The sequence below is a fragment of the Centropristis striata genome, chromosome 11 (assembly GCF_030273125.1).
Source record: "Centropristis striata isolate RG_2023a ecotype Rhode Island chromosome 11, C.striata_1.0, whole genome shotgun sequence".
Classification (NCBI taxonomy): domain Eukaryota; kingdom Metazoa; phylum Chordata; class Actinopteri; order Perciformes; family Serranidae; genus Centropristis; species Centropristis striata.
In genome coordinates, this window is record NC_081527.1 from 5,934,291 (window position 1) to 5,951,418 (window position 17,128).

Genomic DNA, 17,128 nt, shown 5'->3' on the forward strand with positions numbered 1-17,128 from the left:
TAAAACCAGATAGATGAAATAGATTTCATATCAACCAAAAAGGTTTACAAATGAAAAAAGTTGACAAAGATGAAAACGAAGGACACTTTCAGTATAATTTTAGTTAGTTTTGTAACCACACAATACAGTTTCAGTTAGTTATCGTTTTTATAAAAAAAAACTCATGTTTTTATTTTTATTGCAGTTAACGAAAATGTTGTTTCTGTTATTCAGTTAGTTTTAGTTAACTACAATAACCTTGATCCTTAACCGCTTATCTTATAGTACTTGAGTAAATGTACTTTGTTACATTACTTCCTTTTATCAGTGGTGGAATGTAACACAGATTTTTTTTCTCCTCTTTCCTAATGTTGACATTTGGTGCCTGTGAATCTGATTTTAAAATCTGCAGATGTGCAGGAAGGACGGACTTATCTTCACCGTGACAAATGATCTAATTCTGTTGTGATTATCACCGCACTGTAAGAGGGTGTGGATGTGACAGTGTGATAAATGTTCATATGATCTACAGTACCGGACACCGACACCCATATGTCCACGCACACACAGACACACACACAAACTGCATTACTCCGCAACAGCTGGGGTGAGACAGATGGAATCCAGCTGCTTGTACGAGGTTTGTTAGATTTCTCAGGGAGTGTAGAACGATTTGAGAAAAGCTTTGAGACTGGAAGTCTGGAATGTGGTAATTGTGGGAAAAAAAGTCAAAGTGAAAGTGCATTTGTTGTTTCATGATGTGAAGATAAAATGAAGGGAGAAGAACTGGAAGAGTGTTATTTTAACCAGATTATTATGCAAACATACAAAGTCTTAGAGGAATTAAATGTAATTGTAGCACTCTGCTAATGACCTCTTCAGTGTGGACACTAGAGCTGCAACAATTATCGATTAATTGAACAATAATCGATTATTAAATGAATCGTCAAGTACTTTGATAATCAAATAATTAGTTTGAGAAGTTTTTAGAAGAAGAAGAAGTTTTTAAAGACAATAAGTCCAAATTCTCTGATTTCAGCTTCTTCAATGTGAATATTTCTGGTTTCTTTGTTCCTTTATGACAATAAACTGAATATATCTTTGGTTTGTGGACAAAACAAGAGATTTGATGACGTCATCTTGTGGTTTGGGAAACACTGATTGATATTTTTCAACATTTTATTGACCAAACAACTAATCAATTAATTCAATCGATAATTAATTTAAATAATCGATAGATTAATCGATAATGAAAATAATCGTCAGTTGCAGCCCTAGTGGACACGACAGTGGTGGAAAGAAGTATTCAGATTGCTTACTTCAGTAAAAGTACTAATAGCTAATAGCTTCTAATAATACCACATTGTGAAATTACTCCACTACAAGTAAAAGTCCTGCATTCAACACAAAATTACAAAAGTATCAGCATCAAAATGTACTTAAAGTATCAAAAGTAAAAGTACTCGTTATGCAGAATGGACCCACTCAGATTGTTATTTATATTCTAATAAATAAATTGATGCATATGTGAGCAGCATTTTAATTGTGTATAGACTAGGCTCATTTTAACTACTTATTATACAGTTATGAGGTTTCATTTAAAGAAAAATGTATTTTTTATGTTAAATCTTTACCTGAAAAGTAACTAAAACTGGCAGCTTAATGTAGTGGAGTAAAAAGTACAGTATTTACCTCAAAATGTAGTGGAGTATAAAGTATAAAGTTACATAATAACATGTATGGACGATAACAACTGCAGCATTTTATCAAACTTTCAAAAACTTTAAGCTTCACTGCTCTGATTTTTTTGGAATGAAACATAAGGAAAGCCGAACTTCTCAGCATTATTTCACCAAATTCCCTGCCTATAGATTCCTTAGATCTTCTAGTTTCATATGATACCAGTATCTCCAGTATATTCCTAAAAGTGAGCGGCAAAAATACTGACTAACAAGCCGTTGGAAAACTAAATACCGATACTTGGCGGCCATGAATCAATATAATATCGCCATTCAAAATGTTGCGATACTATGCTGTATCGATTTTTCCCCCCAGCTCTAATAACAGAGTAATGATTTAATTGGTATGCATGTCATTTTATTCCTGAAATTGAAATAACATTTTTCTAATTTGTCTCCAGAATGCCAGGCGAGCGGTCAACAATCAGAGGCAGAGAGGTGGGGCGTTTCCCCGGAGCAGCCCCGCCCACCAGGGTGGAGCTGACCATTCACAAAGAGGGCGAGAAGATGCAGGAAGAGGGAGGCTGCCGCCGCTGGTTCAGGAAGATGTGTCCGTGCTGCTGTAAGAGACAGAACAGCATCTCCTACGATGTTACAGACAAACTTGTAGCCCCGGAAGTCCCCCCCGGCCCAAAGCTGGAACCAAACGGAGAGGCAAAGGAAAAGAAAAAGGAAAAGGAAACGGAAACGGAAATGGAAGGTAATGTCACTGACTTTCGCTGTAAATTTATGTCATGGGTCTCAAACTCGCGGCCTGCGGGCCAGTTGCAGTCCTCGTGACGATATTTTGTGGCCCCCACCTAGATATGAAAGTTTAATGTTAGTTTTATATATAAATGGTGTTGTGTGTGGAAGGTCCCTTTACTTTTTTTCAATAATTGTGTGTCTTTTTTAATAATTTTGTGTCTTTTTTGGTAATTCTGTGTCTTTTTAAAATAATTTTGTCTTTTTCAGTAATTTTGTGTATTTTCTTTTTGGTAATTTTGTGTCCTTTTTTTAAGGAATTTAGTTTTTTTCAGTAATTTTGTGTCTTTTTTTGTAATTTTGTGTCTTTTTTGGTCATTTTGCGTCTTTTTTTGGTTATTTTATGTCTTTTTTGTAATTTTGTGTCTTTTTTTGTCATTTTGTGTCTTTTTTAAGTTATTTATTTATTATTCTGTCATTTCGTGTCTTTTTTCTTTTGTAATTTTGTGTCTTTTTTTTTGGTCATTTTGATATTGCCTCCAGCTGCCCCCAGGTAATTTAAGTTTGAGACCCATGCTGTAAATTGTGGTATTTAATTGTAAGGACTAGGTTAACCCTCTGGGGTCTGAGCCTATTTGCCCTTTATATACCACATAATATCTACTATACTCATGTTTAGTATTTGGTATTTTCTCAGCACAACTTTAACATGATCTGACAATTATTTTTTCACTTTAACCCACTTTACTAACATATTGAGCCCAAAAATACCCCCAAAATCATGAAATCTGAAATAAAATTATACTATTTATGACAATAAAAACCACAAATATGCTCAATGAACTGTTTCAGACCTGAAAAATTTAAACATAGGTTACAAATATCCATCCATCCATCCATTTTCCTCCGCTTATCTGTCACGGGGGCAGCAGGTTAAGTAAAATTACTATAAAAACATGTTTATTTATAGGAACAGTGTTAGATGATTAGACCCCTTTCTTCCATTTTTACAAAATGCCACGCCTGCTTCGTCCCATCCTACTTTTATACTTGAATAAATATTTCTGTACTATCAAATTAAAACAATCATATCTTTTGTTTTACGTGACCTCGGAACAACAAACACAAAACTGGAGAAAGTTTCAAGTCTGTAATTTGGAGTGAAGTCGACAGCAGCACTCCACGTCACCTCGTTTTTTTGTTACGGCGCTTTATAAAAAACTACGTTATCATAGACCCCAGAGGATTCAGTTGAACTTGACTGTGATGATTGAATACAGACATGTTCTCATTTGAAACCTTCCTATTACAGAAATAAAGTTGTCGGTGTGTTCTGTGGACCTGCTGAGCTCCAGAACGGGTCAGAACAGACTGGAGCACCACACCGACTTGTATCAGGGGGACGAGCTGATCATCCGCAGAGGACAGACCTTCCAGGCAGAGCTGGAGCTCAACAGGCCCTTCAACGCTGACAAAGACAAGATGCATCTGGACCTGATCACAGGTATTCAATGGACGGACAGTGTCTATACATGTGTCGTATATATACCGATATATGAAAAAAAATGTTTTTTAAATCTAGCGAGTATATAGGGCGTATACCGGCATATCATGCAGAATAAACCACTGGGTATACGCAAGTCACTCCCCTATAATCCTCGTGTATACCTGCATATCACGTAGACTACACCACTGGTGTCAACATACTCTACAATAGAATCTTAGAATTATTTGAAAAGGGTTAGGGTTAGGGTTAGGGTTAGAAAATCATCAATATGATTATAGCAATGAGAGAAGAGGTTGAGTGTTGGGTACACTATTTAGGAGAGTAGCTGCCAGGGGGCATTACATGGTTTGGGGGTTAAAAAACACATCACAGCATATTGTAGTGGCTTGGTGAAATTGCCTAAAACAGAAACGAGCAAGCTCAGAAAATGAAACTAAATAAGACTTAAAAAATGGCCGCTCCAGCAATTTCGCATTGCACTTTTCATTCCTAACTTGTCACATAGCGTAATTTTTTATCTGCCAGAGGAAGTCAGATGACATAGTATAAAGAGCGAGAAAGTCCACATAGGGGGGCAGTTAGGGTGGATGGATCAAACAACTTCACTTCACTTATTGTTGTTTGTGTCCTAACCAGACATAAACCTAACCAAGTATTTGCTTTGTGAAGAATAGACAAAACAAAACACAAACAACAACATAAAATGAGCAAATTTATTGATAGATTATTTGCATATATCTGTGTTTCCATGAGCACTCTTTCACAACAAGAGGGTCGCCGGTTCAACTCACGTCTGCGGCTCTTCTGGTTGGAGTTTGCATGTTCTCCCTGTGTCAGTGTGGGTTGTCACCAGGTTCTCCGGCTTCCTCCCACAGTCCAAAAACATGCACTTAGGTTTAATTGGTGACTCTAATTTGCCCATAGGAGTGAATGAGAGCGTGATTGTCTGTCTCTATGTGTCAGCCCTGTGATAGTCCGGCGACCTGTCCAGGGTGAACCCCGCCTCTCGCCCAATAGAATAGAATAAAATAGAGTCTTTATTGTCATTGCACAGTAGTATAAAAAATACGTTAGCACAACGAAATTGAGGCACAGCTCTCCTGTCAGTGTAAAAAAGATAAATATTAAATAAATAACCAACCAAGGCATGCACCCATCAAACAAACAAACGAAAAAAAAGGACATCACACAAATCACAAAAGTAAGGGACTGTAAACAGAGACACATTGTAAAGGAAAAACCTATAGCACATGCCCCCCGCGACCCGAGTGTGAATAAGGGTTAAGCGGTTAAGGATTATGAATGAATGAATGTGTTTCAATGGCGGCTGGTGAACGGTTGGGTCACTTCAACGCTCCCATTGGGAGAGTAAATGCATGTTGTTCTCGGGGGAGCTCTCAAGTGGGCAGATCCTCTCAGGAAGTCCCGTGGAAAAACGACTAATAAAAGTATTGTGAACCACAGTTTTAGAGCCACAGAAGGAATTATACACCACAGCTTCCAATATGTGGGTAGTACTATCCATGATAAATAAACTGTAATGTGTTGAATTGGTAGAGTGTCCCATTTAGCCAGGAATTGCTACAAGCCCATGTGAAAAGCAGAGGAATGGAAGACTGACTCAAAACAAAGTATGGGAAATGTGCATAGCGAACACGTTTAAATCGAGCAGCAGTTCAACCGTAGCGACACCGCAAGTTTTGGATTCCACCCACCACCCCAGTGTTTACAGCTTCCAGACCGCAGGAGACCGGACACCTCGCTCTGGTATTTACAGGCCTCATACTACAACGTTCCACTGCACACTTGGGAATAAATGGCCATTACATCAACACAGAGAGGTGATTTGCTGTAGCTGCTGTTTAGGTAATGACATGGGAGTGGATGAGAAACAGAATCGACACACTTAACCCTGTGAGCCATCCACATTTGAAAGACACAAAGGCATATCAAAGGCACATTTGCAGCCCAAAAATACCCAAAAATCATGAAATCTGAAATAAAATTATACTATTTATGACAATAAAAACCACTAATATGCTCAATGAACTGTTTCAGACCTGAAAAATGTAAAACAGTGGTTGCAAATATCCATCCATTTTCCTCCACTTATCCGGGGCCGGGTCGCGGGGTCAGCAGGCTAAGCAAAATTACCCTAATGCATATTTATTTATAGGAACAGTGTTAGATGATTAGACCCCTTTTTTTCCATTTTTACAAAATGCCATGCCTGCCTCGTCCCATCCTACTTTTATACTTGAATAAATATTTCTGTACCATCAAATTAAAACAATCATATCTTTGGTTTTACATGACGTTGGAACGACAAACAAAGAACTGGAGAAAGTTTCAAGTCTGTAATTTGGAGTGAAGTCGACAGGAGAGCGGACACCTCGCTCTGGTATTTACAGGCCTCATAGTACAACGTTCCACTGCACACTTGGGAATAAATGGCCATTACATCAACACACAGAGGTGATTTGCTGTAGCTGCTGTTTAGGTAGTGACATGGGAGGAGTGGATGAGAAACAGAATCGACACACTTAACCATGTGAGCCATCCACATTTGAAAGACTCCCATTACCTTTGCTTTCACAGGCAACATTTGCTGTGAATTGTTGAAAGTGCTGCACTAAAAGCAATGCTTTGTATTATTGTTGCTTCCAAAGCTGTTATTTTGTTCAGCTAGGATGCTGGGTAAAGATTTCGAGTCAATTTTCAATAAAGGTACGGTCCATCCAGCAGAAAAGAGAGGATTTTTTTTATTGATTTCCTTTTGAACATGTGCACAGAGGTAGAGAGGAAGTCCTGGCTGAGGTCGGATGAAGAACAATAGCTTCTTGATGAACTCCATGTTCGCTTCAGCAAATGGCATCTAAGTCCCTGCACGCTGCCACAAAGCAAATAGCTGAGAGGAAAGCATCCAATAAGTTGTAATCATGCTAATGAGTTAGAATGAACTCTGATTAAACCTTGTTTTCTTAAAGATTGTACTAAGTTGTTTTCATTGCTTGTTACATCAAGCTATATATGAAATGGATTCCAGGCTGCAAAGATGTGTGCGTAAGTGCAGTGTGGGAGGTTTTCCAAAGCCAGAATTTTGTTTACACAGACAAACTATGCACAGCTGGGTGAAAAGGCTGCAGTACATACTGTATGTGTTTTACAGTTTGCTATGGTTGGTCCTCCACTGTGGGAACAGACTAACAATTACTGTGACTTGAATAATACATTCTCCGTTCTCAGCTGCACATTACAATGAACTCCTTCCACTGCTGCTTATTTTATATAACTTTATTTAATCCACTTTTTCACGTACAGCTGAGAATCAAGAAATGATTGTCTTGATTAGACAGTATAGAGCAAGAGACAGAGCTAGTTTACTTAAATAGTGGCTCACAGTTAGTCAGTTGCATACAGTTAATCTTAATCTTAACCTTTTGGGAAATAAGCTTATTAAAGGAGGTAGGTTGCATACACACCAAATGAGGTGTTGCATAAGATACACCAGCCCGTGAATTCAGTTGAATTTAAGTAGTGCGTCTGCAAAGAAAAGTTAAAACAACATTAACTTTTGGAGAAACACGTTATAACACGATGGTTGATAACGGTGTTATTTATTTGGCTTACCCAGAAACATCCAATTTCCCCCGAAAAACTCAGCAGCCCCCATTGTTTTACAGCAAGGAGATCAAAGTGTCCAATGTGGGATACAGTTAGCTCACGGCTAGTTCACCAGTGTTAGCATACTTTTTCCGACTCTGGTAAACCAGAGGCTAACATACACAGTTGAAGCAATATATACAGTCTGAAAGTGAGAAGTTAGACTCTAGTTTCACACGACTTAATTAATTGGAAACATAACATGATCATTTATATTAGTAGTTAATGTGAAATTTGGACAGAATGTTAGCCAAAAGCTGTCCAATGTGGGATACAGTGATGCTAACTCACAGTTTGTGTTAATTAGGGGAGCGTGTCTATGTTCCCCTCTTTGTATGAGACTGGGGAACATAGGACCCTTTTTCCCTTATTTTCCCAAAAAGGGTCCTATGTTCCCCGGTCTGTTAGTTTTTCCACCATTACTGCCAAATTCCATGGCAAAAAAGCCTAGACGAGGAAAAATTAGGTCAGGGGTGGCAAACCTGCAGGTCTCGAGCTAACCCTAGCCCTTTCCCCAACCCTAACCCTAACCCCAACCCTAACCCCAACCCTAAACCTAACCCTAACCCTAACCCCAACCCCAACCCTAACCCTAACCCCAACCCTAGCCCCAACCCTAACCCTAACCCCAACATAACCCCAACCCCAACCCTAACCCCAACCCCAACCCCAACCCCAACCCTAACCCCAACCTAACCCCAACCCACATAGGACCTTTTTTCTAAAAAAGGTCCTATGTTCCCCGTGAACATAGGGATGACCCTTCACAATCTGGTGATTAGCCTTTGTGTTCATCACATTTGCTTTACATTTCTTCTTAATTGGATCATTTTGGTACAACATAACTGAAATATAAACCTTTGTGGTGTAGGTCCCCAGCCCTTGGTGTCCAAAGGCACCCATGTCATCATCCCGCTGGTGGACAACCTGGAGGACGAACGCTGGGAGGCCAAGATCGTAGAGCAGAACGACAAGAAAATCAAGCTGTCCATCAACTCGCCCGCCAGCGCTGTGATTGGCCTGTACGGGCTCACAGTGAAAACTAGTTCTACAAAGGATGAAGCAGCAACTATTCACAAGTCCGACAAGAACATTGTCATGCTCTTCAACCCCTGGTGTGAAGGTAAGATTGGCAGGAGGTGTTGAACAGGGGCAGAGGGTTCACACAGATCGAGGGCAGGAAAGTGGAAGGAAAGAAAAAGAGTCATAAGGTGACAAGAGGCAAAAAATGTAGACAGAAAAGACAGACGGCATTACATAACATGCCTAGAAGGATTTATTATCTGGCTTGCTATTAGGTTTTAGGCAAAAAAAAACTTCAAAAAGCCAATGTTTTTCCAGCAGAAGAACTGTCTGATACAGCCCAATTACCAGAGAAAGTGTTCCCAGAATATAGCTGCTGTAATATGAAAAGCATCAGTATTCTGATAGCACATACTGGCACAGACTGTGTTTTAATCTGTGAGAGGAGTCCTGATATAATGTAACACATGGATGAGAGAGGCCAACTCAGCCCATGAGCATGTTGCTGTCCATCAAAAAGCAGCAGCTTGACCCTGTGTGGAACTAGGAGAGTTGTGTAACTCCTCTGGCTATGATCCAATACGGCTGGCACACTTGGTTATGCCACTTAAGCACAATGTTGAACTACGTTTGGGTTCAAAACAGTCTGTGTGTAAGATGAAACAGACCTTCAGTGGCCTGATTTTAGTGGCTTATCAGCATGTTCATATTTTCAAACTTTCCATAGATGATATAGGTGTATTTTTTCCTCTTATTTAGTTAAACCTCTGAAGTCCAGGAGATTTTGGTTGAAATTTGTCAACTTCCTATGCATTAATTTCTGTCTCTGTTTAGCATCTTTCAGTCTGTCCTTACATCACATGCATGGCTCCTTTTTCTCCACACAAACTTGGCTATCAGTCAGATTTTTCATTTTATTTTAATTAACAAAGTATAAAGCTGCCAGAAACAAAAGACACAGGTGTCTATGGAAATGTACCTTTTTTTTTTTTTTTTTTTTTTTACCATTTATACACACAAAAACAGCATAAATAATAATAAAAAATAAAACTAAAAAAGTCTATTTGCATGTGAATTAAAAATAGTAATAGTTTTCATTGTAGAAGTACAATTCACAATTTACAAATGGTCTAGAAACATAAATGGCACACTGTGAAAGCTCCTATGATGCACTTTCAACTGGCTTTCTCAGCTTGTCTACATATCATATGTAAATAAAGTTATTACTGTAAATAAAACGTGTATTTTCTAATAAATAGATGGTCTCCAGAGGGTTAAACCTGCATTACCAGATTTTTTTGGGCAGCATAAACAAACAAACACAACTGCCCTATTATTGCTAAGGAGAAACCTCTGGGTCGTAAAAGTGAAGCCAATGCAGAAGTGCCTTAAGCCTGCAGTCTTTATAATGACCATGGACTCTATTTCTCACTTGATTTATGACCTCAGTAAATATTCTTATTATGAGTCAACTGGTTTGAAATATAGACAGAATAAAAAAAGTGGATGTAGCCACCGTGATATCACATTATTGGTGCTGGACTACAGTTTTGAAGCATTAAGTTTGGTAGCAGTGACCATACTATTTTTTGCAACCAGCAGAGTCGCCCCCTGCTGGCCATTAAAAACAATGCAGGTTAAGGGCACTTCTGGATTTGCTTCACTTTTACGACCACGAAGTTCAGTTTTATAGAAGTCTAAGAGAAAATTACTATTCTTCTAGCTTGTTTTATTACCACAATAAACATTTTCCTTACTAGTTTATGGTCTCAATCACCAGTTCCAAGTTTTCATTAATACAGCATGACTTTATTTTGTAAATAATGGTCCCATTTGGAGAAAAATAGATGATAAAACTGGGCATGACTAAGGACTAAAACAAACTTATGATTGACAATTTGCTACCATGGAGCACTGCGTACATTTACATTTAAACTTGTTTCGGTGAGCTTTTGGCTTACAACTTAGACTCCTTCACAGGGTGTTTCAAACTTGAGGCTTTTTTTTTTTTTTTTTTTTTTTTTTTTAACTTCATTGAGAAATTCAAATACAGTCAGAACATTCATGTTGGATGGAACAAACAAAGTCTGGCATCACAAAACTGAAAATAAATAAATATGAGACAAAGTGAATGAAGTGCATAAAGGTGTAAATTAAACAGAATAATAAAAATAATTAAGTTAAAAGGGAAGGAGGGAAAAAATAAATAAAGAAAGAAAGAAAGAGAGCGAAAAAGGCATGACATTACATTTCTCCAAATATTTCTTGAATTATGTTGAGAGTATGTATACATTTGTTATTATAAACTTGAGGCTTCAAAACAGTATAACACCCAATGTGTGATGTCATCATGGTAATGCCAACTTTTAAAAAAATGTACTTTATGATTATCACCTTTTAATAAGACTGTCGAGTTCTTCAGTAGGTCTAATTCACTAAGTGGGTCAGTGGAATTGTTTTTTTTTTAATTATGCATACTTATTATTCTCTTATTCACATAATAAAGCCATAGGGAATTAGATCTATTGTTCATTCTGCTGAGTGCAGTTTGCTGAGCACTGCAAACTTTCCCCACAGGATATTTGACATAAAGAAATATATTTGCAACAAAAGGGAAAAAAAAACAAAAAAACTGTGGGCCTGGATTTGATAAAAAAGACGCTCTGTCTTCCATTACAGGGTGGCTGCTTTTGGCAGCAAGCCCAATCGCCTCTCCCCTCTTTCAATCTCTTCTTCCCAAGACCAATCTCTCCCTCATGCTCATAAAATTCAAAATCCTACAATTACTGTATAAAAACGCCATGGGGCGAGCTCACAGTAATCCTGCAGCTGGTGACAACCTGTCCTCTGCCTGGCTTTTACTGCCTCCATGTGTATTTCCTGCCTTTATAAGCCTCTCCCACCCAGTCCTGCTCCCTTCTTGCTATCTGATGACCCGGACCTCACTTCATTGCTCTGTTTTCTGACCTCCTCCTCCTCCTTTATATCCTCCTGTGTGTGTGTGTGTGTGTGTGTGCCTGTTTCTCCATACATTGCAGAAATATTCAGTGAGAAGAAGTGAAAAACATAATTATCACAGCTGCCAGATGCTGTCAGCCTCGACTCTCTGCTGTTAAATCTCAAGACACTCTGTTACGCTCCCCCCTCCCTCCCCCTCTCTTTCCCTCCCAAGCATAACTTCCCCTCTTTCTCTTGCTCGTCCCTCATGACTTTGTTAAACCTCTTCCTTCCACTTGATTTTTCTCATGTCTATCTTAAAAAAACTCTGATAATTTTACTGCTTTTTTTTCTCCCACCACCCACTGGTAATCACGGCGGCATAGATAAAAGCCATGGAAAAACAAAGACACGGATTTGGGAGGTTGCACGCCCAAAGTCTGTAGGGTGATGTCACTCAAAATAGACCCGTAAATGAATGTGGGCCCCACTGCAAGGTCTATGGAGTCATTGTGTTTCTTAACCATTTCCTGGCCTTGGGGATTCTTTCACAGAATTTGTGAAAAGGAATCACATTCCTGAAGGGTTTGGTCACTGAAGAGGTGATTAAAGCCTGAAATCTGGCTAAGTTTCAGAAAAAGAGAGCAAGTCAAAATCTTAGACTGGTGTCTAATCATTGAAACAAGTCCTAAAATTCTACAAATGAAAAGTGTATTTTCTGTTGGTTTAACCCTTTGATGCACAACATATTGACCCCCCTTATAATGTACAATATGGGTCTCATTCATTTCTCATGTTATTTAATGCTGCTGTGTGTTTCTGTTTGATACCAACTCTTTTTATGATTGAATATTCCAAGTATTCTTTAAATATCTTTCAGATCATTATTTCCATTTTGCATCTCATACTTTAGGAAGAAAAATAGTTTTTGTATTATTACATAGCTAACTACTTGGCTAAGTAGCTTTCTAAGCTAACTACTTAGCCAAGAAGTTAGCTAAGTAGTTAGCTTAGCAAGCCACTTAGCCAAGAAGGTAGCTAAGTAGTTAGCTTAGCAAGCTACTTAACTAAGAAGTTAGGATTAACTTTAGTTTTGTGTAAAAGTGAGGAAAACTTGCTTTGGATGCAAAACTGTACTCTCACTGCTATAACATCAGTATTATAATGCCAGTTGCTATAATATAATGTTGTTGTCTTTTCAGAGGACACTGTGTTTTTGGATGACGAGGAGGAGAGAAAGGAGTATGTTCTGAATGACATTGGGAGGCTTTACTATGGCACAGAGAAACAAATAGGAGCCCGCACATGGAACTATGGACAGGTACGCACTATAAAGATTCGTTCAGTTTTGATCATTATGTGCCTGCTTGTGGCACTCTTGAAAACAGGGACACAACTGTATAATTTTATTTTTGGGAAATGCTAAGCAATTTTCTACAACAACTGGAAACTTAAGTCTTTATTCAATGTTACTCAAACATGAGAAAACGCTGTATTTGTTGGGGACTATTTTCATCTGCAGAATAATGCACAGTTGGTGCACTAGTGAATATTTCAAGCAGCAGGTTTTCCAGTCCATTCTAATGGAAAAGCTCTTCTATCTATCTATCTATCTATCTATCTATCTATCTATCTATCTATCTATCTATCTATCTATCTATCTATCTATCTATCTATCTATGTATCCATCCATCCATCCATCCATCCATCCATTTATCTATCTAAGTATCCATCCATCCATCCATCCATCCATTTATCTATCTATGTGAAACACTGACATTTAAAGACTGGTAGAAAATTCTCAGTGTTATATTTTCTAAAAAAATGTATCCAGATTGATATGATTGCATAGCAACAGTGTACGATACAAAACAATGGACTGCTCTTCAGAAATAACCGTAGAATGCCATAATTGACCAATCAGAATCAAGTGTTCAACAAAGCCATGTAGTAATATTTAAATACTAACATGTCTTTAAATTGTACCCAATAATATGACTGAAATCCCCATCCATCTCAATGAACGTATTCCTTTTGCTGATGATTTGTGATCTTTTTGTTGTTGCCGTAGTTTCACGAGGGAATCCTGGAAGCATGTTTGTTTATCCTGGAGAAGAGTGACATGCCTCCATCTGGTCGAGGGGATCCTATCAATGTGGTCAGAGTAATTTCAGCCATGGTGAGTTTAGATTTATATTACCATCCCACTATCTCCGGATATTAGAAATACTGAGGTCATGACTCTGAGTCCCCCAGTGCTCATGTTTCATTTATTCACTTAACCTTTCAATTGTATTTCTGTGGATTTTGTTTGCCAACATGAAATGGTTTAAAAAGCCTGCCAGGCATGAAATTATGTTGGGGAAAAAATGCTAAATAGTGTATTTTTTGGTCCAGAAGTTGTAACATTTAAATATATTGATTTTGATCATTCTGCCAAAAGCTTTCAGCTTGCTTACTTGAATTGAATTTTTTTTTACTGTTCATCTGGTTCCCCAGTGGAATAACAGTTGAATAAATGTCAGGAACTTACTTACCGAAGGCCAGCTGTCAACTTTGATTGACAACAAACATAACGTGAGAGGAATATCAGCAAAGTTACTGTAAGCCATAAACGATGAATCAGAAGTTGCATACAGACTATGGCAGGGGTCTCCAACTCAAATTACCTGGGGGCCGCTGGAGGCAGTATCAAAACGACCAAAAGAAGACACAAAATTACTAAAAAAAAGACACAAAATGACAGAAAAAAACTAAATTACTTAAAAAAGACACAAAATGACCAAAAAAAGACACAAAATGACTAAAAAAGAGACACAAAATTATTAGAAAAAGACACAAAATTACTAGAAAAGACACAAAATTATTAGAAAAAAACACAAAATTACCAAAAAAAGGCACAAAACTACTAAAAAAAGACACAGAATTACCAAAAAAACGTCTTCTTCCACTTCACTTCTTCCGGTAACATCAACATGGCAGATAATAAACGGTCCGGTAGTAGCTGCCTTCGTTTTTGTTTACGTCCTCATAGAAACAAGTGAAACAAAGCTCCAGCTGGAGCAATAAAGGGACCTTCCACACACAACACGGTAAAGAGACATTCATATAAAACTCACATTAAACTTTCATATATCAAGGTGGGGGCCACAAAATATCGTCACGAGGGCCGCAATTGGCCCGCGGGCCGCGAGTTTGAGACCCATGCTCTATGGTTTATTATCTCCCCCGTATACTGATGTGAACATGGCAGCAAGTGCACCAAATAAACAAGAGACATCTATATGAAATACCCTCCAGATTATGAAAGAGAAACAATCCAGGGACAAAGTGTTTTCATAAGCAGCTTTGGCCTTTCTCGGTCGTTTCTAACTGACTGTTTCTCCATCCTTTTTCAGATAAATGCTCAGGATGACCTGGGGGTTCTGGTGGGGAACTGGTCTGGGGATTACTCTGATGGAGTGTCTCCTTCGGCGTGGAGCAGCAGCGTTGAGATCCTGAGGAAGTACCTCTCGTCCAGAGGAACACCTGTGTCATATGGACAATGCTGGGTCTTCTCTGGGATCACGACCACAGGCAAGTACGAGGGAGGATATGTGATGTGAGAGCATGTTGTGTGTGTGAAAATCTGAAAATCAATGGGAATTTAATGGAAAATAATGTGAATAAAATGTTTCTATGTTATGCTTGATCATGGGTCTGAAACTCGCGACCCTCATGACGATATTTTGTGGCCCCCACCTTGATATTAAAGTTTAATGTGAGTTTTATATGAATGGCACTTTACCGTGTTGTGTGTGGAAGGTCCCTTTAATTACTTTTTTTGTTAATTTTGTGTCTTTTTTAAATAACTTTGTGTCTTTTTTAGTAATTTTGTGTCTTTTTTTGTCATTTTGTGTCTTTTTTTGTCATTTTGTGTTTTCTTTGGGTCATTTTGTGTCTTTTTTTTAATAATTTTGTGTCTTTTTTGGTAATTCTGTGTCTTTTTCTCCTAACACATGTTAGAAGAAGACTCTGTGCATGCAGGAGGCTGTAATTTTACCAAATTCCTATTAAATGGAATGCTGGCAACACATCTGTACATGTGATAAAAGTATGCTACTGAATGCAATGCATAATTACAATTCAGATAAATGGGCATACTTTTAACCAAAGCATGTCATAAGACCTAGTATTGCTTTTCATGTGAATGTGGCTGTGTGCATGAGTGAGCACCAAAAAGCTCCCAGCCAAAAGATCATGATTAGGGCTTCCTGTCTATCAGGCCCTTTTCATTATCTCTCTGCAAAAGAATACTTCATTCATTGTGCATGCATGTAGGGTCCTTCACATGGTAGTTAGCTGACCTTAACACCTCATAGCATGTGCATATATATATATATATATATATATATATATATATATACACATAAATAGCTCGCATTGGCATTCCTGTCATGCCACCTACTTTTGTCACCAATAGAGTCACATGTGTTGCTTTCAGTCACTCAGGATAATAAAATTCCATGCAACCAAGCAAATGCCACCATAGTAAAAAATGTCTGAAGTCATTATGCTCAAGACTTAGCATCTGGGAATGTAATTCAATTATCGAATGACCTCGTAAATTGAGTTTTAATTAATCTGTCTCTGTCTGTCTTGTGTTTTCAGTGCTGCGGTGTCTCGGCATTCCCGCCCGCAGCGTGACCAACTTCCAGTCGGCTCATGATACCGACGTGTCCCTCACCACAGATGTGTACCTCGATGAGGACATGGAGCCGATCGACTACCTCAATAGTGACTCTGTGTGGTATGTGTAACTTCACATGGCTGGGACAGCATGCTAGGAAAATAGCCTGCTGCTAAATCCATACCTTAGGACAGTAGTTCTCAACCTTTTTGAGTGGCGACCCCCAATTTAACATGCATGTTGTCTCACTGAACAGAATCTCACAGTTCAGATCTGACAAACTCAAATTGACCACAAAATGACACAAAATGATTAAAAAAAGAGACAAAATGACCAAAAAAATACATTAAATCAAGCAAAAAAGGACTCAAATTGACCACAAAATGACAAAAAATGACCACAAAAAGACACAAATTGACCAAAAAAGACAAAAAATGACCAAAAAAGAAACAAAATGACCAAAAAATACACAAATTGACAACAAAGTGATCTAAAAAAGACAAAATGACCAGAAAAATACACAAAATGACCAAAAAAGACTCAAAATGACCAAAAAAGACACAAAATGATCTAAAAAATACACAAAATGACCAGAAAAGACACAAAATTACCAAAAAAACACAGAATGACCAAAACAAAAGACATTAAATGACCAAAACGACTAAAACACATGAACACTTTAACACCGTGGAGACAGAGCTGACTTCCAAAATGATTTGGCGACCCCCAGAAATCATCTCGGGACCCCAGTTGAGGTCGGGACCCCAAGGTTGAGAATAGCTGCCTTAGGAATGCGCCGTATATTTAGCAGTCCCCTCTAACTTGAAACCTCAGAGACGTCATGCTTGTTCAATAATTTGCAACTCCTCTCAGGCGGCGGAGGCTAATCTGGTGTCCCTCTGCTATCTGGTGCTACTGTGTCCTTAA

At 38.3% G+C, this 17,128-nt stretch overlaps 1 protein-coding gene across 1 annotated transcript in view; it reads left to right on the forward strand.

The window, feature by feature from the left end:
* Window positions 1-17,128, forward strand: part of tgm1l1 (transglutaminase 1 like 1) — a 36,631-nt gene that overhangs the window by 7,774 nt on the left and 11,729 nt on the right. Inside the window, exons 2-8 of the mRNA XM_059344209.1 lie at window positions 2,120-2,418; window positions 3,715-3,906; window positions 8,444-8,695; window positions 12,735-12,853; window positions 13,604-13,711; window positions 14,931-15,108; window positions 16,183-16,321. Of these exons, the coding sequence (XP_059200192.1) occupies window positions 2,121-2,418; window positions 3,715-3,906; window positions 8,444-8,695; window positions 12,735-12,853; window positions 13,604-13,711; window positions 14,931-15,108; window positions 16,183-16,321 (1,286 nt within the window). The 5' untranslated portion in view covers window position 2,120. The remainder of the gene's footprint in view (window positions 1-2,119; window positions 2,419-3,714; window positions 3,907-8,443; window positions 8,696-12,734; window positions 12,854-13,603; window positions 13,712-14,930; window positions 15,109-16,182; window positions 16,322-17,128) is intronic.